This window comes from Zea mays, chromosome 10 (genome assembly GCF_902167145.1).
Source record: "Zea mays cultivar B73 chromosome 10, Zm-B73-REFERENCE-NAM-5.0, whole genome shotgun sequence".
Lineage (NCBI taxonomy): Eukaryota > Viridiplantae > Streptophyta > Magnoliopsida > Poales > Poaceae > Zea > Zea mays.
Window position 1 is genome coordinate 151633208 of NC_050105.1, and position 24528 is coordinate 151657735.

At 43.9% G+C, this 24528-nt stretch overlaps 1 protein-coding gene across 4 annotated transcripts; it reads left to right on the forward strand.

The window, feature by feature from the left end:
* Positions 1 to 24219, forward strand: LOC100273670 (transportin-1). 4 transcript variants are annotated; one of them, XR_002265647.3, is made up of 31 exons: positions 1 to 458; positions 3269 to 3556; positions 3659 to 3748; positions 3965 to 4042; positions 4113 to 4193; positions 4433 to 4483; positions 4694 to 4779; positions 5047 to 5113; positions 5198 to 5254; positions 5345 to 5374; positions 6483 to 6542; positions 6625 to 6741; positions 7204 to 7317; positions 7831 to 7929; positions 8131 to 8256; positions 8363 to 8437; positions 8549 to 8620; positions 8771 to 8881; positions 9121 to 9204; positions 9814 to 9921; positions 11421 to 11522; positions 11606 to 11668; positions 11744 to 11818; positions 16995 to 17066; positions 17150 to 17274; positions 17370 to 17421; positions 17493 to 17561; positions 17641 to 17700; positions 17784 to 18036; positions 20176 to 23744; positions 23826 to 24219. XR_002265647.3 is itself a non-coding variant. In XM_008665535.4 (29 exons), the coding sequence occupies exons 1-29, from the start codon at positions 282 to 284 to the stop codon at positions 17865 to 17867; spliced, it is 2673 nt and encodes an 890-aa protein (XP_008663757.1). In that variant the 5' UTR covers positions 1 to 281; the 3' UTR covers positions 17868 to 18381. The 4 variants fall into 4 exon arrangements, 3 of the variants coding, with proteins under 3 accessions (XP_008663757.1, XP_035819482.1, XP_035819483.1); XM_008665535.4 differs by lacking the exons at positions 20176 to 23744; positions 23826 to 24219 and having other exon boundaries at positions 17784 to 18381; XM_035963589.1 differs by lacking the exons at positions 20176 to 23744; positions 23826 to 24219 and having other exon boundaries at positions 56 to 1773; positions 1855 to 3556; positions 17784 to 18381.
* Positions 24220 to 24528: the final 309 nt, after the last annotated feature.

Consider the following 24528-nt stretch of genomic DNA (forward strand, 5'->3'; position numbering starts at 1 on the left):
GTGTATAGTTTGTATTTTGCAAAAGAAGAAAAATCCGCTACGTACAAGTCGACCGAGTGAGGAAGTTGAACTAATTGCCGAGCGAAGAAGCAAAAATCATATCAATAGCCATAGAAGCACATCATTAGTCTTGCGCTTTTCACTAGTTTGGATTCGGACTTCCTGAGCTCCGCCGATTCCTTCCTCCTCCACCTCCTCTCCTCCCCCAGCCGCCGCCGCTGCTCATCTTATCTTTATCTCATCCCCATCGCCCGCCCTTGCTCCGCCCCCGGGAATCGTCGATGGCGGCGTCGGCGTTGTGGCAGCCGCAGGAGCAGGGGCTCCGCGAGATCTGCGCCCACCTGGAGGCGCATATCTCACCCAACTCTGACCAGGCCCGCATCTGGCAGCAGCTCCAGCAGTACAGCCAGTTCCCCGACTTCAACAATTACCTACTCTTCATCCTGGCCCGCGGAGAGGTGATCCGTCCTTTCCTCCTAGTGCCAGCTTCATCTCAATCGCTCGCTAGCTTCTTCCGATAGCCACGCCGTCAGCAAAACCTAGGATTTTTTTCGATGATACTAGAGACTTCGAAGCTTCTTGTTTGACTCCATAAACCCCTAGGTCGCCATTGGAGTTTTAGCGCTTATATCGCACGTGCTAACTTCTAATCCAAATCGATATTGATATCCTGGTGTTTTAGCGTGGAAAATAATAACGTACGTCATGCGTGCTATTTGTGTGCACACAAAGGCGGAAAAGATGCTCTGGCAATCAAGCTAAAATTTCAGTGCCGACATAAGGCTATACCTACCCGTGTAGCATTTCAGCTTCATTCGCTGGTAATTTAAACAGTCATGTTGTGGCGTCTGAGGTTCAAATAGGGCTTAGGGCATGTACAACCCTGAGACGATGGTTCTGTCTAAGTAAAAGAGACACTTAAGAGACTCTGTGATACAACCTTGAGCACCTAGACCATAAATGCAGTCGTCTTTTGTATTTTTTCATCAAACCCCTTAAGAGACTCCATATTAAATGGGGTTGTACATACCCTTAGGGTCTGCAGATATGTGCCGATGGACTGTGCAAAATACTGTTTTGCACTGTTGAAAATGTCAATGAATCTAGGCGCGTGGTGGCAACTCCAGCTTGTATAAGTCCAAGATTTCCTCTCCCTCCTGAATTCTGATCCTACTACCATACCCAAAAGCTTCATAAACCGCCTCAAAACCTGCACTTAGACTATCTCCAGCAGACTTCCTATCTCAAACTTCACTCTGTAAACAGTGCAATCTATTGTGCAAAACAGTGCTTTGCACGACCGTTTATATGGCCTGCTGGAGATGGCCTTATTGTACCTACATGCCCATTGAGGTCCCTCCTACGAAAAACTTCTCACTTAATAGGTATAACTCCAACCATGCCATCTATGCTTCCTAGAAAAGTCACTTAGCACTCTTATCGTGGCCTACTTGGGGGCATTCACACTAATTACGTTCAAGACCAAATCATCCACGACAATCTTGACTAAGGTAATCCTATCTCCTTAGAGCAACTCCAACAGCCTAGGTATAAATCCTAGCTAAATATAGAGTTTTGAGGGCTGTTTAAAAAGATAGATAAGTTCCTATGGATAGATGGATCCAACAAACTCTCCAATTTTAGATGATGATCGGAAACTGTCAACAACCCAACGCAGTACCGTTCCCTTTTTGGCGCAAGATATTTCAGGGTCACAGGCGTTGAGATCGTTCGTTGGCGGCGCTGGGTTCTTGACTCCCGTGCAGTTTCTAGGTACGTTTCGTTCCTAGCTCTGGTGTGCACATACGGCCGATTGCATAAAGGCACACGAAGGCTCACTCCTTTCATTACCAGGACCGCGACAAGGGGACACATTGGATGACGACGCGTTACTCCGTTCGTGCCCAGCAGTGCGACAACACGACGCCTTGGACATCACCTTGTACCACGTTTGTTGCCAACACCGACGACGTGACGTCTTGGACGCCTGGTGCTACGTACATAGTGCCTCGGGGTGACGGAGAGATCTGAACATGGCGAGACAAGGGCGAGGGCGGAAGGTGGCGGCGCTGCTTGGTTGCGGTGGCGACCGTGAAAGGGCGAGGAAGCCTAGGCAAGCCGCGGAGGTGAAGGGACGGAGCGGGAGGAAGCACGGGCAAGCTGCTGCGGCAAGGGCGCGGAAGAGGGCTGAAGCGCGGGAACAACAAACTGCCACGACCGGGAGGGCACGAGGGATGGAGATGGCGAGTCCTACGCCCTCGGCAAAGATGACGAGCGAAGGGGATGAGATACCGAGCATGATGGAGAGGAACGGTAGAAAGCTAGTCTGTTGGATGCGATTTAACCGTACTTTTCTTTTTTAGCTAATCTATTTAGTTTACCTAAGCTGTTGGAGTTGCTCTTAACTCCTACACCACACCGTTCTTGAGACACTTATCGACCAAAACTTCTACTCCATTTCTATTTGCAGCTGCCCCAGTGTGCCAAAGCTTGAAGCTGGTATTGTCCACCTCCTTCGCCTTCTGACCCTTCCATTTAGTCTCTTGGACACATAAGATATTTATATGCCTTTGAGTCGCTGTCTTAACTAACTCCCTTAACTTACATGTAAGCGACCCTACATTCTAAGTACCTAAACAAATCCTAATTGTTTCGACTAGCTTCCTTACCCTTCGCACCCATCGGTGGTGCGAAGACCCTTGCACATTTTTCTCTACACCTAGACACTGATGTAACGTGACACTAAGGAAGCAGCGACCCGATCCTTGCTCATTTGACACGGTGCCGAGATCGCGACACGACGCGTCACCAAGAGAGTGCTGACCCAACCCTTGCCCATTTAACACCATCCTCGAGTTCTGATATGGCGTGTTGCTAAGGGGGTTACGACCCAAGAGTTTTCTTTTGGGTTTCATCTCCATAGAATGGCTAGGTTTAACGTTGGCTTGCCAAGCCTAACACAACCTTCCCCTTTACCAGGGCTTGGGACCTACTATGTTGAGGCAACATAGGCGGAGTTAATGTTAAACATGGAGTGAATGTGTGATGAAAATTGTGGATTGTGTGCTTCCCTTGTGTTCTTTTCCACGCTTATTCGTACTAAAATCTTTTCGATGTTGGATGCCTTTTATAGGTAGCCATGCTTGTAGTTCATAAATTATCAAACTTGTTATGGAGCAAAATTCTCTTTCGATATTACTATGCTTGTAGGTCCAGCTATTTTTTCTTCGGCATATCTGACGTCGAGTTACTTTTTTGTTTGTACCAGGGGAAATCTATTGAAGTTAGACAGGCAGCTGGTCTATTACTGAAAAACAATCTGCGAACGACTTACATTTCCATGCAATCTTCATCCCAGCATTATGTTAAGTCTGAGCTGTTACCATGTATAGGGGCAACCAATAGGGCAATTAGATCCACAGTTGGAACAGTGATCAGTGTGCTTTTCCAAATTGTACGAGTTGCTGGATGGATTGAGTTGTTTCAGGCACTCCATAAGTGTTTGGAGAGTAATGACCTGGATCACATGGAAGGTGCTATGGATGCGATATACAAGGTAATGTACACTCCTGTCATACTAGGGGTTCCATGCATTAAACCAGTATGGTGTAATGTATCTTACAATTTGCTTTTTCAAAATGTTGCTTTCTGATGACAGATCTGTGAGGATGTCCCTGAAGAGCTTGATGTTGATGTTCCTGGTTTGTCTGAACGACCGATCAACGTGTTTATGCCAAGAATACTGCAGGTCTATATCCAACATCCAGAAACAGCCAATTACATATCTACACAATTGACACTTTGACTCCTCTCTGTAAATTGGTCATATTTATGCCTTCGTACACCAATTGTCTATAAATCAGCTAAGCATGCATGTGTGGTGGCATATAAATGCTTAAACAGTCTGGTTTAACAAATTTATGGGGTTCCATTCTGATACATGCTGCCTTTTTTCTTCCTTCAGTTTTTCCAGTCACCACATGCAAGTTTGAGAAAACTATCATTGGGTATCATAAACCAGTACATAGTAGTGATGCCATCGGTAAGAGTCCTTAGCCCCATCTTCAGCTTATCTTTCTCAGTGCTTTTGACTCACTGTTGGATTCACACAGGCACTCTACATGTCTATGGATCAGTATATTCAGGGATTATTCAACCTTGCAAAGGACTCTTCAGCAGATGTTCGGAAACTGGTATTTACCGTACATAATTACTTAGCATACCAACTTATTTGTTATAATGAAATTGCACATTATGGTGTGCTACTTATTTGCAAGAGATTAAGACTCAAAACCATATAAATATAATTATTTAATAATTGAAGCTGGATTTATTTTCTAGGCTTATAGCTGAGTGTCAGCAAGCATAAATGCCAATAACGATTGTTCTATGGGACATACCATCTTGCTAATTCTCTGTGTTTACTTGATAGGTTTGTTCAGCCTGGGTTCAGCTCATTGAAGTTCGCCCATCAATTTTGGAGGTGTGTTGTGTTTGCTGTCTTTTAGACTTTTTTTCCTGCTCTCACCTAATATGTATTAGTGATGTAATGTAACTAGTGCTCCAACCATTCCCATTTTCCTTTATTTTTCCAACAATTTTTCTGATGATGAACATGTTTTTTGCCTTGACTTGTATTAGTTTGGTTATTCCCTTGACATAGTGGATCTAACATTGGATATTGAAACTGCAGCCACATCTTAAAAATGTTACTGAATTGATTCTGCAAGCTAATAAAGATTCAGATGATGAAGTTGCTCTGGAAGCTTGTGAGTTCTGGTATGTTTTAGTAAGTGAGTGTAATGAGGGCTGCACAAAGAATGCACCTAGTAATTTGCATTGACTATCTGAATCTAAGTTATATTAGTAGTACTAGGGGGGGATACTGTGATGAATACGGCCCTTTTACAACAATTTAATTAACTATTGGTTCTAACTTTTGGCGTTCACATTTTTTTGCTCAATTCAAAGCTAAGTCTGAATAACTAACTATATTGTGAGGAATTAGAAGCCTATTGTCAATTTTTAAATTGTTAAATCTTTCAGGTCTGCATACTGTGATGTGAGCATGCCTCCTGAAGGTTTACAGGAGTTCTTGCCGCACTTAATCCCGGTATATATCTTTCTTGTACTTCAATTTAGTGCAACTGTACCTTGGTGCTTTATATAATTACTTGCGTTCCAATTTTTTTCCTAGACTTTGTTGTCGAACATGGTATATGCTGACGGCGATGAGTCCCTTGATGATGCTGAGGTGTGATAAACTTTTAATATCTTTCATGTTTTATTCAGTGGATTGTCAATGGCGATATCTTATTCTGATAAATATTAATACATTTTTTAGGAAGATGAATCCTTTCCAGACAGGGACCAGGTTGGTTTTATTCTTTTTGAGCAATATTTATAACCAATAATAGCCTAATTTTATGAATGATTCTATCTGTGGGCATCCATTGTAGCGGTTAGACCTGTGTCCCCAGAATGAAATGATCACATAAAAAAACTTGGTTGGGGAGGGTTAGACCACCCGTGACAATGGTCCTGACTGAGAAACCTCTGAACCCTATCCTCCCATCACTAACAGACTGGTTCAAGCTGTCCACTCTACAAAGGTCCACCCAGGCCCAAGGGTGCCACACAGCCGAGCCGTAACCTGAGAGTGGGCGAGGAACACGAGGGGATTTTTTGGTGCAGGGTCAGAGGTTGAACCCGTAACCTGGTGAAAGGGACCCCGCTGCCTTCACCACTGGGGTATTACCCCATCTGCAAATGATCACACATAGCTTTAGCTCATTTCAGGAGTATCACTGAGATCTATTTTTTTGGGTGGGGGTGGAGTGGTGCATCAGCAATGCATTGACTGTGTATCATCACACCCCCTCGCTCACAGTGGTTCTGTTTCAGGACTTCTTTTTTTGCTGTATTTTACCTAATAACTTTTGACTGGCTTCGTCACTCGGGTGTGTAACTGTGTATCATCACACCCCTCGCTCACACACGTGCTGGAGGTTGAAGAAGAGGAGATAAGAGAATACACACAGTCACACACACATATGAACACACGTGAATGAGCTGCTGAACTACTCTGGCTGCAGCTAGTTCCTTCCTTCATATAGAAGCAAAGATTACAGAAGTCAAATTAAGGGCCATACTCTGCCCACTACTTACTACTGTAGCCATACTAATTACTAAATGTCACTATAGCCATACTCCCAACTACTGCTGTGTGCTGTCCTATTGACATTGACATGAAGGGAGGGAGCAGTCACTGTTTTTATGCTCCTATGACAAAAGAAAGATGTGAGAGCAGTAGATTATCTCAATAACATGAAAGCTTAACCATGCAGCCATATACTACTGAATTGTAAACGCACATAGAATATTGCAGATTTGTCAGTAGTTAATTCTTTTGGAAGTCAGTTAACGCAATATAAAGAATAATGTGAGTCTCTTTCAACATATATGTACACAATGTGTAACAGGATTTGAAGCCCCGCTTCCATGATTCTCGATTGCATGGATCGGAAACTGGAGATGACGATGTGAGTTTAGAATTTGTTTAATGGCTTTTGCCACCCCACTGCCTCATTAAATGTTGAAAAAAATTACTGGTGATTCGAACAGGATGATGCTGATGCTGTAAATGTCTGGAACCTGCGGAAGTGTAGTGCTGCTGGGTTGGATGTTCTCTCTAATGTGTTTGGTGACAGCATCCTTCCAACTTTAATGCCATTGATTGAGGTGACTTGTACTTCTGATAGTTAAGTAGTGGTGCTTTTTGTTGAAAAACAAGTACTCAAATGGCCTGAACTGGAGTCATTTGCATGGCTCATGGAAAAATATTGTGGGTTTATGATTTCTTTATTATAGCTGTATTGTTCAGTCTTTGTATTTAATTGAAAACAATGTGAAACTCCTCAATAGTCGCCGAAAATTATTATTATCAGCACTAGTCAAATATCATGGCTTGAAAACCCTAAAAGCCACTCCTGAAAGTTGCCTAATCATCAAAAGTGCAAAAGTAATTCCTAATGTAAACCTGTGATTGCATGGTAGTCTTCAGAACATATTTCCTTGTATCATTTGATGGTTGGATCTGTCCAAGTGTATATGCCTTTTGACTGCCTTTGTGTTACTGTTAGTATGTGCTGCTCTTAACCTTGCATCTTTGGTTAAACATACATCATTTTCTGTAATTTGCAGCAAAACTTGGCTCGAACAGATGATGATTCTTGGAAGGAGAGGGAAACTGCTGTTTTATGTCTAGGCGCTATAGCAGAGGGGTGCATTAGTGGTCTATACCCACACCTTCCTCAGGTAATCTTAATGAGTAATGGATAATTGTAGCTATGTTCATATGCTCTGCAAGAATAGTAGTCAAATGTATTTTCTTTTGTCTAAATGATTAAATATCTCATTGTGGTGGCTAACCCTATGCTAAATCTTCTTTATACCATCATAAACGCTAGTATATTACATGCATTATAGTTTAGTTCCAACAAAGGCAGCCCTATAGACTTAATGCTTGATTATGGTACGAGCCCTTGAAAACATAGCTATAAGATTGTTACAATATGTGGTGATTTTAAAATGCCTGTTGCAGGAGCATTATGTTGCAATCTTAGTATTTACTGGATAAATCAAAACTCAATATATTTATTATTAATATTAATATTATTATTATTATTATTATTATCACTCGATTATTTTTATTAGATTTGTTGTCCTCTGCAACTATGTGCTGGTCATTTTTCTTATTATCTATACTGTACCGCCATGCGTCTCGCTATATATGCTGTACGATTATAAGATAGATTCATTGAAATGCAGATTGTTGCCTTTCTAATCCCACTTCTTGATGATAAATTTCCTCTTATACGGAGTATTACGTGTTGGACGCTCTCTCGATACAGCAAATTCATTGTTCAGGTAACATGGCACATTTGTTCCCTGATATTATTCTTATTCTTGCCATCCCAGGGTTTCAGCGGAAACTCATTATGTTCAAATCATTTTAAGGATGTGGAGTTGACATTTATGCATCATCTTTAGGAAAAGTGTTACTTCTGCATTTTTAAATCTGTACATTATTATGGTTCTTATGGAACTGTATTCTTGTCTCCAATGCAGAGCCTTGATCATCCAAATGGACGCGGACAATTTGATAAGATTCTTATGGGAGTGCTCAGAAGGATATTGGATACTAACAAAAGAGTGCAAGAGGCTGCTTGTTCGGCGTTTGCAATCCTTGAAGAGGTCATTGCCATATTTTAGTATGCTTTATTGTTTTCAGGAAATTGCATAAGAATTAGTATTATGCATGCAAGTAAGTTGCAGATCCTCATCTGTATTCTGTTTTCAGGAAGCTTCTGAAGAATTAGTACCCCATTTGGAAGTAATTTTGCAGCACCTCATGTGTGCCTATAGAAAATACCAGGTTTTTTGAGATTTAAATAATCTTATTTTGTCCGTGCACTGATTGTTACCAAGCACTGCTATGTTAGCTCTCACATTCTTATTTCTAATTTAATGTGTTGCTTCCAAACAGAGACGAAATCTCCGGATACTCTATGACGCCCTCGGTACCCTGGCTGATGCTGTTGGAGCAGAATTAAATCAGGTGCTAACATTTTTACAAATCCTTAACTGATTTCTTCTGTGTATTGTGAAAAACCATTTCGGTTCTTTTAGAGTCCAGACTCCTTGGTGCCATGTTCTCTTGCATGCCGATTCCTTGTGAAGATACTAATTCTTCTAAGCTGCTATGCAGGCAAAATATCTAGACATATTTATGCCGCCTTTAATCACAAAGTGGCAGCAACTTTCCAATTATGACAAAGATCTATTTCCACTCCTTGAATGCTTTACATCTATCGCACAGGTACTGTGGTTTTAATCTGTGTAAATCATCTATGTAGTTCTGTATATACCTTATCTGGAAGTCACCTATTGCAGCAGTTTGGAGTAGGAGCTGCTTTTAGTTGCTTATTGTGGTTCCAAACTAGAAGAACCTGAATAATTAGAAGGATTTCTACAGTTTTGGATCCCCCCCCCCCTAAGCTGTTCCTAAGATGCTCATATACAACATTGGGACTTCAATGCCTTATGTTTAATCTTCAGGCATTGGGACCAGGATTTGCTCAGTTTGCGGAACCAGTGTTTCAAAGGTGCATTAATCTTATCCATTCGCAACAGTTGTCAAAGGTCTGTCTAAGCTTCGCCTTCTATAATATGTTTATCATTTGAGTCATGTTCTCTATGAATCACTCGTCTCAGCCAAGTATGCTACTTTTTCATGCACAGTTCAGTGACAAACTTGTTTTTTGTGAGACCTGATCAGTGATGTTTTCTTTTTTCCTTTTCATTTTGACCATAGTTTTATTGTACAGCCATACTAGCGCAATGATATGCTTGATATTAATACCAACTAGATGGTTGGTTAACATTGACTGTTCAATCTTGATTATCATGTCAGAGAAATTATTAATATGATATCAAATTGGAGCTGTTCAATTGTGCAAAACACACATTATTCTAGCTGTTTAATATAATTAGTGAAACTGATTATATAATGTGTCATAGTTCATGGAAGGAATTAGATGTTCACCTTAGTGGTTACGTGACCTGCGAGCTGTTTCTATGTATTTTGGTCACTTGTAAGCACAGAAATTGTCTTCCGGCATGGTAATGTGCTTTCTGAGTACCCTGGATCTAAGATTACCTGAAAAAAATAAATATGATAAGCTACAAGGTCGAATCACATGTGCGACTCATACATTTTATGTTCCTTTATGATCTTCTTCCAATGTGCAGATTGATCCTACTGCAGCTGGTGCGGTGTATGATAGAGAATTCATTGTTTGTTCGTTGGACCTACTATCAGGACTTGCAGAAGGTCTTGGCGCTGGTATTGAAAGTCTTGTAAGTTCTTGTCTTTGCATATGGTATCATTTTCCTTTCCAAGTACATTTTAGACATGATCACACAAACACACCACTCACATACCCACATGGGTGCGTCAGGGGTGGAGTTCAATTATTTAATCACTGGGTTCAATCATACTATCATATTGGGGCCATGCTGAATATGTACTTAGAGGAAGAATTTGCTATTGTTAAAGGGGAACTATAGTGTATTAAACAAAAGTCATCAGGGCCAGCTGGCTCTGATGGAAGCACGTAGCTCCGCCCCTGGGGTGTATCCTAGCACACATCTAAACTAGGGAGGCCTACTCACAGAATGTATCACATGCGATGATGTGAGCCTTAAGATCTGAGTGGGTTAAATCCTAAACAACTGACTACACTTGGTTCTCTTTCGGTAGTATCTGATGTTTTTGCTGTATACGCATGAATCTCTTATTCCATTTGAACTTGTTAATGTGAGACAATACACTGATTGTTCCAATATCTACTGTATTGTTTACAGAAACTATCAGTTCTGTTACATGGGGCTGTACCATGGGTGCCGAGTAGATTGTCCAGCTGGTAATTTTGCTGGTAGCTGAGTTTAGGCATTTTTAAACAAGTTCCAATTTTGTCTGTATAGCATGTAGCCTGGATGAATGTTAGGTGCGACTCCTCAGGCTTGAGATCTCACTTCTCACTGGAATACCTGGATATGTTTTTCTTTTCCAATAGAAAGAGTTAGTTCCACTTGTTATGTTGGTTTTACCAATGACTGTCATATAGCGAAGTCTGAGTTTATTGAAACTAAGTGCTGATGCTCGGCCATGATACTGTGCAGTAATAAAATTGAATTAAATCCTTCCATCTCTCACCCCTCTCCAACCTGTCTATCCGTCCTTCGACCCACCATCTTTCACTATTACCTTTCTAGCATTGAGTTTGGGCTTGCAAAACCTTCGCCGCACCATTCATGTCATGGCCTGGCTGCCTGAGACCGTGTGCATTGTGGCACACCTATGGACATGTGGTTCGACTTCCACCTTTCTTAAACTCGGAGCAGGTGCACACAATAGCCACCCATTTGAGTTGAGCGCTGAACCTCTCTATGGCCAGTATAGTGGCCATGTGCAATTCTGCTCAGGTGAACAGTGCGCGTGCATTCCTGTTCACAACGGGCTCAAGGTGGGTATGTTGCCCGTTTGTTGGTTAGAGATTAGACCAGATTGCGCTGTTTTCTATTTCCTTAATCCAAGAGAGCTTTATTCAAGGTCAAGTCTTTCCATGTCACTAAGCAAGGAATAGATTGAAGTTTCTAGTTACCTCCCTGCCCTTTGTGGGGTATAGTCACACTATTGTGGATTTGTGGTTTAGAGCCAAATAAAGTATGGCTGTGACATCTGCACTTTCTTGAAGGGCAATTACTCTGAAGAATTTTCCTTTGTTTGCTGATTATACTTAAAATTTTAGTACCAAATATGCATAAGTTCGATAGGTATCTTTTCTTTGTTGTAGGTTGCACAGAGCAATTTGAGAGATCTACTTTTGCAATGCTGCATGGATGAAGCAGCTGATGTTCGACAAAGTGCCCTTGCACTTCTTGGAGACCTTTCTAGGGTTGACTGCATACCACCATAGTTCATATTATCTTGAGATAATTTTCACATTACAAAAAAAATTAACACTTTTTGTTATACTAGGTTTGCCCAATACATTTGCATCCACGCCTTCAAGAATTTCTTACTGTTGCAGCGAAGCAACTGGTGAGCAAATTCTGTGTGGTCCATATGTCGTTATCATAATAATCTTGATTCATTCCTCACTCGACTTTGCTGCAGAACCCTCAATCTGTGAAGGATGCGGTATCAGTAGCTAACAATGCTTGTTGGGCTATTGGAGAATTAGCAATCAAGGTTAGTGCCTACCTTTATGTTGTATACCATTAGATTTAACTCAGTGCTGAATTCTTTATCCATAAAATATCTGTCGTGGTTTCGGAAACCGGGGGACAATAAGATTTGTATTCGGCAGGGGTGCTAGCATGGACTTACTCCGAATGGCGAGCCACGGGGGGGGGGGGGGGGGTCCGAGGGGTGGATCTGAGACAGGGGGTTATGCTGGTTCAGGCCGGGGCCCTAGTCCAGTGTAGTGCTGATCATAGTTAAAGGCGTTAAGGCGACTGACCCCCTTTTTATCTTTTAGGCGGTAAAACGTAAGGCGAGGCGACACCTTAATAATATATATATAAATATATAAATTATACCATTTATATATTACTAATTTAAAGATAATGAGCAAGTTAGCACAATTATAAAACATATTAGGTCCATTTCAGTCTAGTTAGAAGAGGGAAACAGGAAAAAAAGAAAAAAGCCCATCAACCCAACACAACCCAACAGTGAATATCCTAACCCTAAAATAGCCCCTAGCTGCTCTCTCTCTCCCCCACGCTGCCTCTCTCACTCCATCCCCACGCCGCCAGCCTCTCCCTCTCCCCCGGCGCTGCTGCTCTCCTCTCTCGCCCTCTCTCCTGCGCCGTCGTCGCGTGGCCCTGCGGGCCGCCGCCTCGTGGCCTTGCGTAGTACCGTTGCGGGCGCCCTGCGCGCCGCCGCCGTGCCTCGCCTTGCTCTCGGCCAAGGCGAGAGGACACCTTACGGGTCCAAGCACGCCTTACTGCTTAGGCGTTGCTAAAGCGACGCTTTAGTGATGCCTTAATAACCATGGTGCTCATAGTAGTATTGCTTGGAGCGTGTTACAGTTAAGTGCTTGTGTGAAGCTGTGGATGGTGTCCTTTGAAGATGGGGGTTGTCTTGCCCTTTTATAGCTCAAGGGTAGACTTTACAAATGAGAACTTGTATCCTGTCGGGGTGAAGTTTGGCCTCCTGCTCCCGGGCGGCTTAGCCCCTACAGTGTCGTTTGCTGGGTCGTGCGCCGTCGTACCCCTGGTATGGCGTCGCGTCTTGTCCATTCGCCATATGGGTTCTTGTAGCTATTCTTATATAGACGTAGTTGTGCTTGGTGGGTCTCGCTGAGTCTGCTCGTGGTGAAGTTTAGGGACGTCTTCAGTACAACTTCATCTTCCGTCATCCCCTCAACGTCACCTAGCGTATGCCTGGTACGACGTATTGCCCCATCCCTTCTAGCGTATGGGTCACTATAGAGACCCTGATGTTGAGGTCTCTACGGCTGGGATTGACTGGTCCCACCAGTTAGCGGCTCACTTTTGATGGCTAGGGTCTCGGGTGCGCGCGAGTGCATCTGCTAGATGTAGCCTCCGAGCCTCTGAGTAATCCATGTAGATTGCTTGGGGGTTTATGCAGTGTAAGGGGCGGACCCTTTCCCTCGATGTTTCGTCACGTGCGGGGCGTGAGTCCATTGGCCACTGCCTGATTTACCTTTGATGGCCAGGGTCTCGGGTGCACGCGAGTGCATCGGCTAGATGTGCGTGGGGAACGGATATCTTCTCCTGGTCTTCGTGTAGTCTTCTCCTGGTCTTCGTGTAGATCTCCTGGCTTAACGTGCCTTTGCCTCGTCTAATCGGAGTAGAGCGCAGGAGTAGGTTGCGACGTAGGCTGAAGCGCTACCGTGTGTAGGGATGCTCAGGCGACGTCGTCTTGTCTTCTTCGCCTGTCACCCTTTGCCTCGGTACCGTGCATGCTATAGTGGGGGTCATGATTGTGGCAGCCCACGCGGCGCAGAGTCAAAGGTCATGCATTGGTAACGCGCAAGCTACTGTGCGGCCCACGTACTGCGGACACAACACCTGCCACTGGAATGGGCAGGTATACGTTTCGTCCGCAGTTAATGCAGAGGCGCACTGTACTTCAAAGGCCGCCATCGGGTTTCTCCGATGGCTCACGTTACGTGTCGTAGAATATGTGGCAGTGTCGGGCCTCGCCTTGTGAGGGGAGTAGCGGCAGGGACTGCCCCTCCTTGTGACAACTCCGACCCGCCCCCTCGCCTGGTGACCTGCATTAAAAGGGCGTCCCTGCATACGGCCTTGTTATGGCGCTTAACAACATACCCATGGGTCCTCGTTCTGACCGCCTTCAATCCTCTGGATTTTGTTTCTAGACCTTGCCGAGCAGGGTCTCGGGACCTGTCCCTTGGTCAGGATAAGGTTTAGGCCCCTAGGGGTCAAGCCCTAGGCACTGGAATAGTCGTTCTAGGATGGCGGAGCATGCAGGCTTAGGGTACAGGACCAGGCTAAGCGGCTACACGTCTCCAGATCACCCCCGAGAACGTGTTCCTTTTCCCTGGATCTAGCCCTTCGCGACCCAATCCTTACCCATTACAAGGGAAAGTTCTGAAACTGAGTGACAAGGTGGAAACATAATCTAGGTTTCATGAATGTAATTAGAAATCGGATCCCGCTTCAGATCTTGTTGTAACCAATTCTCCAATAGTAGTGTTTATTCTAGCCGATCCTAGTTTGGAGCATCCCTTGAGTTTGGACGAGGTCCGGACCTCTAAGTACTCATTCCGAGGTACTAGGTCAGCTGTTCTAGGGTGGTGGAGTATGTAGGCTTAGGGTACAGGACCAGGCTAAGCGGCTATACGGCCCCGGGTCCTTTCCCTGGAGTAAGCATTCAGTGATCAGATCCTCATTCATTATAAGTGATGTTCCAAACCAGGTGCAATAATAGGCACTATTATTCGGTTTTCATGAGTACAACAGAAGTTTAGATCCCCGAAAGGGGTAAAGGGAAACAACATGCGTAAACAGGAAAAGAAAGCAATGGATGAGAACTGACTTTTTCTTCGCAATGGGGTACATGTGTCACCCGAGACCATATTCATAAGGGCGGCTCTCACCAGGCCGAGCCTCGGATGGCACCAGAGACCGGGTTTATGAAGGCTGACCTTGCCGAACTAGGACATAGATTAATGTAACCCTGTTACAAAGGAAGAATTCGTTCTCATGCTACTTCCGGATGTAAGGTTCGGGGCTGACCTAAACCGTCTGAGCTCCGTCGCGCTTCTGGCTCGAAGGGTAAGCAACACCCGGTGGAGGTTGTTGGCTGCTACCTCGAACACCATGGAGCTTGTGGCCGACGGGTTGGGTCTTGGAGACACCAGTGCACGTGGGGAGCTTCCATGGGCCCTCCTCACCCGGCTAACCACCTCATGCATGATGAGGTTGCCGAACACAACCCATTAATGGCTTGCTGGTCTCCACTAGCACATCGACGGAGTTGGGACTTAATCCCCTCCGAGCGTGGGTGACGGTGGAGACTGAGCACGCCATGAGTTTGTGCGGTGGCTGACGACGGTCACCGCATACGCCGAGGGACTAGGACACAAACCAGCGCAGCGGACTACGCTAGCCTTGCTCCTGGCCCATGGGGCCCTTCCAATGGATTCCAGAGAGGTCATGTTAACGAATGCGTAGCCTTCGTTATCATGGCTTCCTGAAACCCATTGGCAGATAGAAGAAGTCATCCCCCGCAAGCAGAGGAGATGACTGCATTTACTATGGAGCATAGCGGTCGATAGCCGGTGGCGGCCTCGCCCGTGCCTGGATGCCGGATGACAGTGACCACCTTGAATACCACCGTGCTCTGTCGGAGGACGCCGCCTGCGACCTCGAGCATGACGGAGCCTGGAGGAGGGCCAACGTCGGTAACCTCAAGAAAAGTGCTTGAGGCTTCCACCGCCTTCTGCCTGATGGCGTCGACACGATTGTTGAGGCGCCGCTTGAGATCGACGGCGTGCATCTTGAGGTGTCGCTTTTCTGCCATTCGCCATACGTCGACGAATCCACCTTGGCCGAGCTCGGCGGCGGATGAGTGGGGTGTCATCAGGAAGGCGCCAGGCTAAACGCCCCGCCCCCTACCTGGCACGCCAACTGTCGTGGTTTCGGAAACCGAGGGAATAAGATTTGTGTTCGGCAGTGGTGCTAGCGCGGACTCACTCCGAATGGTGACCCACGGGGGCCTCGAAGGTGGATCTGAGACAGGGGTTATAATGGTTCAGGCCGAGGCCCTAGTCCAGTGTAGTGATGATAGTAGTATTGCTTGGAGCGTGTTACAATTGAGTGCTTGTGTGAAGCTGTGGATGATGTCCTTTGAAGATGGGGGTTGTCTTGCCCTTTTATAGCTCAAGGGTAGACTTTACAAATGAGAAATTGTATCCTGCCGGGGTGGAGTTCGGCCTCCTGCTCCCGGACAACGTAGCCCCTACAGTGTCATTTGCTGGGTTGTGCGTCGCCGTACCCTTGGCATGGCGTCATATCTTGTCCGTTCGCCATACGAGTTCCTATAGCTATTCTGATATAGACGTAGCGGTGCTTGGTGGGTCCCGTTAAGTCTGCTCGTGGTGAAGTTTACGGATGTCTTCAGTACAACTTCATCTTCCGTCATCCACTCAACGTCACCTTTCATCATGCGTAGGTGTATGCCTGGTACGACGTATTGCCTTGTCCCTTCTGGCTTATGGGTCACTGTAGATATCCCGATGCTGAGGTCGCCGTGACTGGGGTTGATTGGTCCCACCAGTCAGCGGGGATACTCTTCAGAACGTGTCCGACGCCGTGCTTGATAGAGGCCCTTCGACACCGTTTCCATGGTTCGGTCGCAGCTTGGTGATGATCTGTCTCATCGTGCCGTCGTGGCTTGATAGTACTAGGTCAGCTCTTTCCTCTTGTAGATGTGTTCGCCAGAGAGTCGGTTGTCGTCTTGCTGGGTTGCTTGGCAGGCAGGTTGATCGGCAGCCTCGCCTCGCCGGGTTGCTCATCAGTGTTGTTCGGCGAGCGGGTTGGTCGGCAATCTCGCCTCGCCGAGTGGCTCGGCGGCCGGGTTGGTCGGCAGTCCCGCGCCGGGTTGCTCGGTGGGCGGGTCGGTCGGTTAGTGGGCCATCTTTGGGAGGCCTTCTTCGAGCACCCGGTTCCCAGGTACCCGACAATACCTTTCCTTTGTTTTGTTGCTGTTAAAGTTGAAACTGTTTGGCATGGGTTTTCTCTTGGTATGTAACTTATAAAGTTGCAGTGCACCAGCCCCAGAACAGAGCTTATTTCCTCTTAGTAATGCCACTACCAGTAGTGGTTGGTATTTATGAAGTTTCTTACATATATGTGATATCTGTTTCCAGATTGGCAAAGAAATAGCGCCTGTGGTGATCACCGTTGTTTCGTGCTTGGTTCCCATTCTAAAATCCCCAGAGGTGAGTGATTTTTAGTGTTTCATTTAAGATCTTAACTAAATGACTAGTTTTTTCTTCTTCTCCCTTTTCCTTCACATTGGCAGGGTTCGAACAAGTCACTTGTTGAAAACAGCGCGATCACTCTTGGGAGGCTTAGCTGGGTGTGTCCAGACATCGTGGCCCCTCATATGGAGCATTTCATGCAAGCATGGTGCAAGGCGTTGTGCATGTAAGGGCCCCCCTTTTCTGGAGTCTTTTTTAAGCACATCCCAAGAGTTAGAGAATTGCATGACGAATGGAACTTGTTTGTTTGGTGTGATCCAGGATCAGAGATGATTTTGAGAAAGAGGACTCGTTTCATGGATTGTGTGCAATGGTATATCCAGACCTCCTGGTTATGGACTGGGTGATTTTTGTTCTGAAATCTTATTTGGTTACTTACACCAGGTGGCAGCAAACCCTACAGGAGGCGCCGGTTCATTAGCTTACATCTGCCAGGCCTGTGCGAGTTGGACTGTGAGTTGCGATTCCTATTGTTCAGCTATATATAGCCGTCCCGGCCGTACTCTTTTGATTTGTGTGTACGTACATACAGGAGATAAAAAGTGAAGGTCTTCACAATGAGGTGTGCCAGATTCTGAATGGCTACAAGCAGGTAAAGCTGGCCTCCTCCTTTTGCATCTGCATAATGGCGATGGTAAATGATGCTAAATAGTTATTGTTTTTGTTGTTGTCTAGCTGCTTGGAAACGGTGGGTGGGAACAATGCATGGCCACCCTGCAACCGGATGTTGTGCAGAAATTAGCTAGATACGGAGTATGATGGCAGTGGTCGTGTGGTTTCATCATCTTTTTACGCTGGAGACAGAGATCAGGATGGTTGGTTGGGTCACTTGCTCGTCCCTCCCGCCTCCCAGTCCCAGGCAAGGCGACATTGATGAAAGAAAGGTTTTTGTAGCGTGTAATTCTTTTCTTCCTCTTCCTCTTAGCAGGTGAGTCCAAAATTACATTACCAATTCATTTTTGCCCAATAATAAAAGATGAAGATCCATGGGATTTGTTTATCCCCCACTCCCTTGTTTCTGTTACTAACCATCTTCGGCAGCCTATTCATACCCTTGTTTGTAGTACAATCTACAATACAAAACGGTGACATTTTTAGAGACCATAGATATGGGTGAACTAGAACTACTACTATACACTGTGGTCGGTCACCGTTTGTTTTGCACTGTAGATTGTACTGTTTGTAAAGTGTAGATTAGATATAGACTAGTCATATGCCCGTACATTGCTACGGTTTTTATATATAACATAGAATAGATCTCTATTATATTAAAGGATCAGTTTCAATGGTCGTTTTGCGTCAATATTTTTTTAAAAAAACATCTATATTTCTTTAGAATCAACCTGCACTCCTATAATATCTTCTCTACTACTATAATATGAGAGTTTATATAAAAAATAAGGTGAAATCATGTATAAGTTAGTGTTTGAACCTTGTTGGCTCTACATTCACACCCACATAATCAATAACATATATTTTATGTTTTATTAAAATAAAATTTATTCTATGTTATATATAAAAACCGTAGCAATGCACGGCCATATAACTAGTCCATATTTAATCTACACTCTTAAGGTGTTTTTTTGAAAAATATTGATGAAACCACACGACCAAGGTATACCAGTTGGTTGTCCGTGCATTACCACGGCTCACAATAATATCCACGTAAACTATCCACCAAAAAGATCCTAAGATTTTTTTATTGATTGTCTCTACTCTCCGCATAATATTTTTTTATTTGACTAATTAATATTGTTTACTTCATCCAATATGTCTTGGTACAACACAGCCAATAAAAGGATCGATTATAATAGAGTTCACAACGATTGACTGAATGTATGGAGATTATATAATGACATAATTTTACCATACAGAGACAAAAGAAGTTTGTAAGCTCTAGTTTCTAAAATAAGTCGGTTGGCTCGCGACTGTGACCGTGGGCGATGGCGGTAGGTTGGGGAGGAAGAACAAGGCGAAGGCCGAGAAGACGAATGAGACATCCGACGATGGCGAAGGCCGAGAAGACGAACGGGACGTCCGATGATGGTGCGCGCATGCTGTGAAACGTCCTCGTGGACGTGCAATAGCCACTGCGCGGGTCGGTGTCGGGGCTGGTGTCGGACAAATACGGGGAGGAGGCGTCTGCTTCCACACCCTCTGCCGAGAATGGAGTGGTGCGGAAGCGGAGGCATGAGGGGAGAGAGAAAAGAAGCAGGATGACGAACGAGGTGGCGGCTAGGGATGAAAACGGTCGAAAACGATCGGTAGAAGGCTAAACCATTTTCACTTTCATTTTTTTCCCGAAAACGGTAACGATACGATATTGTCGAAAATGATAACGGCGTCGATATATCGATAATTTCGAAAGCGAGACTATTCGATCGAAAGCACATCGATTACGGTCGAAAATTATCAAATCGATATTTCAAAAATGAAAAACATATCAAACTATATAACTTCGCTAATAGCATAATATTATGATAGATATCATACATAAAGATAGAGATGACTACCTTCCTTGACACATACATCATAGTGGCATACACTAATAGACACATAGTCACTCACATTATAATATAACATAGACAGTAGAACCCATCTTAGAATCCAAGACAACCATACAGGTGACAGGCTCGTAGCCTCACATTATAGAACATTAGACCATTCAAAGATATGTTGATGATAGTTGACAATGCTTGTCCGCTTGAGGCTATTTGCTACAAACCCTAGATAATTTCGCTACCTACAGTTGAACCTCAGGCAAGTCATCATCTTCAGCACCCACGTTGTCACCTCCCACGTCCAAGAATGCATCCTGTAATTTGCATGATAAATATAGGTCGGTACACTATATACTAACAATCAATAATCCAAATAACAAAAGGAAATAGAAAGAAAGAACCTCTAGTATCAGATTCTCCTTAATGACTTCCAGAATCTCAAGATCATTGGGCATAGAAGAAATATTCTTAGACCCTAAAAATATAAAAGGAAGCTATACGAGTAAGTATTGTTAATTTCTTTAACATATAAAACTAACTATGTGCTGAAATTTTACCTCTTTTAGATGCAATTATCCAGTCCTTTGTGCAAACAAGGGCTTCCACCATCTCAGGATCAAGGCGACTTCGATATGGATCGACAACACGACCACCGGCACTAAAAGCCGATTCAGATGCAACACTCGAAACTTGCATGGCCAACACATCACGAGCAAGCAGGTAGAGGGTAGGATATTCTTCCATCTGAGATTTCCACCATGCTAAAATATCAAATGTATTCTGATTAGCTTTAGTAGCCTTCAAAGGTGGATCTGCTATGTACCTATCCAATTCACTCACTTCTCCATCATCATCAAATGACTCGTTTTCAAATAAGAAGTCAAGCTCAGTAACTACAGTATCCACAAATTGATCAGAAGATGTTGCATGTGTGTTACTGTTCTTTGCAGATGGTGGAACTGAAAGATAGCACTGAAACATATTCCTTAGGACACCATTAAATTTGTCAAGTTCAGCTTGATAGGAATTTCTATGGAACCTTTTCAAGTAAAATTCCACAACTCTTCTTTTGAACCTAGGATCAAGAACATTTGCTACAGCCAGTGCAACATTAGACTTTCTCCAGTACTTATCGAACTTGACACTCATTGCATTTGCCATTTCACAAATGGTAGTATCACTACTATGACACCAATCTGATAGCAGTAACTTAATCTCACAAAAGCCACAGAAAAATAGATTTGCTGTTGGATATGTAGTACCAGAAAATATCTCAGTGAGGTCAAAGAATTTTTTTAATAATGGAATCAGATTGTGCGCATTCTGCCAATCCTGGGGTGAAGGTGCAATACTGCCATATCTATGGCGTTCTATGGAAGTAAGTCTCTCAAAGGCCGCCTTGTAATATAAAGCATCCCTCAACATAAGATACGTTGAATTCCACCTTGTAGAAACATCAAGTGACAAAGAACGTTTTGTATCCAATCCACATTCAGTTGCACACTTTTGGAATTGTTCCCACTGAATTGGAGACCCCTTAACAACAAGTACGGATGCTCTAATCTTTTGAGTTGCAGTGGAAATCACACGCATGCCATCTTTAACAACCAAATTAAGGATGTGATTGGCACATCTCACATGAAAAAATAGCCCATCACAAATCAAAGGACTATGTTTTTTTAGTTCTATGATTAGATCTTTAACAGCAACTTCATTTGCAGAAGCATTATCCAAAGTCAAAGAAAACATCTTTTTCTCAACATCTGTCGATGGCTGAGATTGAGAGCCAATGATGGCGATGTCACAATTTGGTGCTGGTGCTTGTGCGTCCATTGGTGACCGTCTGCAATCAGTAATAGAGAGACCAATGCTGCAATGCACACCACACAGGCACACAACGATATGAGCAGCAGCAGGCTGGCATGTCATAAAAAAAGATGACAAGAGAGGAGGGGAGACAAGGAGAGAAGAACTCACAGGAAAGCTGCAGGATAGACTCATCAGCTGACAAAGCCGAGGGAGACACGGCGACGCCACTCTTGGGCCAGAATGGCGAGGGCTCAAGACGATGAGATACGTTGGCTGATCGGCGGCAGGTACTTGGAGTCTTGGAGACGAAGAGTCGAAGACTGCTGGCCGAGTGGGATCGTCTGTCTAGCTGCTAGGCCTAGGTTATCTGTCTGGCTGCTGCTCGAGTGCTGGTTGGGCCATTTGGGCTGGACAGCTGGTTGGGCTGCTAGTAGATGGCTGGACCGCTGGATGGCCGGATGGGCCAGTTGAAGCCGGTAATTATCGACGGTAAATTACCGACCAAATGTGGTAATTTTCGAAAACGGTCGGTAAAGCCTGAAACCGTTTTTGCTATCGTTTTTGAATTTTTTTGCCGTTTTTTATTTCGAATTGTCGGGTACCATTTCCATTTTCGTTTATCCCTAAATTCCGATAAAATATCAAAAACGATTCTCGATAATCGGCAATTATCGCTTTCACTTTCATCCCTAGTGGCGGCAACTGAGGCGAGAACCATCATTATCGTGCGGAGGTATAGATGGCCAAATGGGTTGTGTTTGACGGGCCGTACCTGGGCCAGCCCGGCACGAGCGCTGTGCTTGGGCTGTAGCCTCGGCCCGTAGTGCTGGTCCGGCCCGACACAATTATATATTTTTATTTTACTAAAAATGTATATACATATCTACAATTTATATTCAATATTAAAGGTACTTGATCATGATGTTCTACTGGTTAGACAACTTCACCCAGTGTCTCTCGCTCTTCTTCTATCAGGGCGTGGGTTCGAACCCCACCTCATGCACCGCTTTTTTAAACATTTTACGCTGATTTAACCAAATAGCCCAACGGGCTAACGGGCCAGCCCGTCACAGTTAGCAGGCCGGCATGCCGTGCCTGGGCTAGAGTTGTGGCACGCGGGCGTCGGGCCCGTGCCTGGTTATCGTTTGGCCATCTATATGCGGAGGTGTGCTTTGGGACGTGGAGGTTGGTTGTGCGGAGGGAACAAGTGTGCATCGAGTTAATTTGAAATATATGCGAGGGGTTATTTATAAAAAGATGATATGGGACGACCATTGAAAGTGATGCTTTAATATTCTAATATGACTTTCTATATCAGTAGGGCTACTTGATAACCACCCAAGAATTTGAAAAAACAATCAGCAGGCCGGCCGTGCCTAGGCCAGAGTTGTGGCCTACGGACGTCGGACCCGTGCCTTGATATCGTTTGGCCATCTATATGCGGAGGTGTGTTTTAGGACGTGGAGGTTGGTTGCGCGGAGGGAACTGACGTGCAGCGGGTTAATTTGAAACTACGTACGTGCCCGTGGTATGCTACAGAAAAATTGATGAGACTCCAACGACCCTACAGATGGGAAACACAGTATAAATAGAGAAACACAATAAGTCAGACAAGGAAACATCAATCATACATGCAACATATCCTAATTAAGGAATATAATCATGCATGCCCTAAAAAGGAAACAGAGAATAAAAAAAGAAACACAATAATGAGGCAAAGGGAATGTGCATGCACCCGATCCTAATTAAGGAATCGTCAATCATGCATGCAACACATCCTAATTAAGGAATATAATAATCATGGATGCCCTAGAAAAGGAAACATAAAATAAAAAAGGAACCACAATAATCAGGCAAGGGAACGTGCATGCACCAGATCCTAATTATTAATAAGGAATATATAATAATGCAAGGGAACGTCAGGAGCAAATTGAAGGCAGATATCTAGTGCTCAAATATATTACATGGCATTATATAGAATACAACCAGGAGCAAATTCAGATACTATGCTATGGGCAATTCACTATTCTAGGACAACTCACCATTCACTTTGCAGTCTATCCAATACCATACTTCACTTGCTAATAAAGATAACATGTTACTAAAGGATTACATCAACAAAATCTTACTGATTTTTTTACAATAAGCATGTTGATTTTTATTTCTTTACATCTTCTCAATCAATTAAGCATCACAATCGGTATCACCTTCTTTCACAGCAACACCAAGCTTTTCATGGATTTCAGTTGGCCTGCATTAAACATATTAACATGTAAGGATTCGAGGAACACATGGTGGAACACAAAATGCAAAAAAGTAGGGAAAGGTAATTGTTGGGGGCCTTCGTCTTCCAAAGGTCCTCAAAAACACGACTAACATGTTTTTCAAGTATAATATACTGTTACAGGAACCTTCGACTTTGAGATGAAGATGCGCACGGTATGAAAGGCACGGTCTGGAAGATTGATGAATCAGTTCCGAAGCTATGGATGAAGAAGCTTCGGCTTAGCGCAAAGACGGTGATGGAGAATGAAACCGACCTAAAGGGGAAAAGACTGCTTAGTCCTCGACAGATTACTCCTTAGTCAATAGTAAATGTCAAGGACATGAATGTAATTTTACCCAGGCTGCGTCCTGTGCCTATAAATAGATGAACAGTAACACAATATTGTTCACGCTGATTTGTAATCACTCGCACGTCGCTCTTGGATTCTTACATTCTGTCAAGCCGAAGATACAAATGTAATTCAATATTATTAATGTTTGTTCATGATCATATAATGAGAATATAAATAATCTAATGATTTATGATTGTTCATGTTCTTTATATGTCCCATATGTTCTTGCTTTTTATTATTACATATTGAGATGATGAAGGTTTATCCTTCATAACCTTCGTCTGGAGATCGTTATATCCTAAGAGAAATAATGCTTCGAAGGACGAAAGTCTTTAACCATTAACATTTGTGTTGCCTTTTTATTAACTCATAGCATTTGATAACAAGTGATCAACAGTAATCAGACTCAGATCACCACTCATCACCTAGGGAAATATCAAAAGTTAAGTGCATCAAATGCAAGTGTTGTATGGATTTATCAAAAGTTAAGTG

Coding starts and splice junctions, on each gene's coding strand:
- LOC100273670 (XM_008665535.4), top strand. CDS start 282: ATGGCGGCGTCGGCGTTGTGGCAGCCGCAGGAGCAGGGGCTCCGCGAG. Junction 4,043..4,112: donor ACATAGTAGTGATGCCATCG/GTAAGAGTCCTT, acceptor GGATTCACACAG/GCACTCTACATGTCTATGGA. Junction 4,194..4,432: donor CAGCAGATGTTCGGAAACTG/GTATTTACCGTA, acceptor TTTACTTGATAG/GTTTGTTCAGCCTGGGTTCA.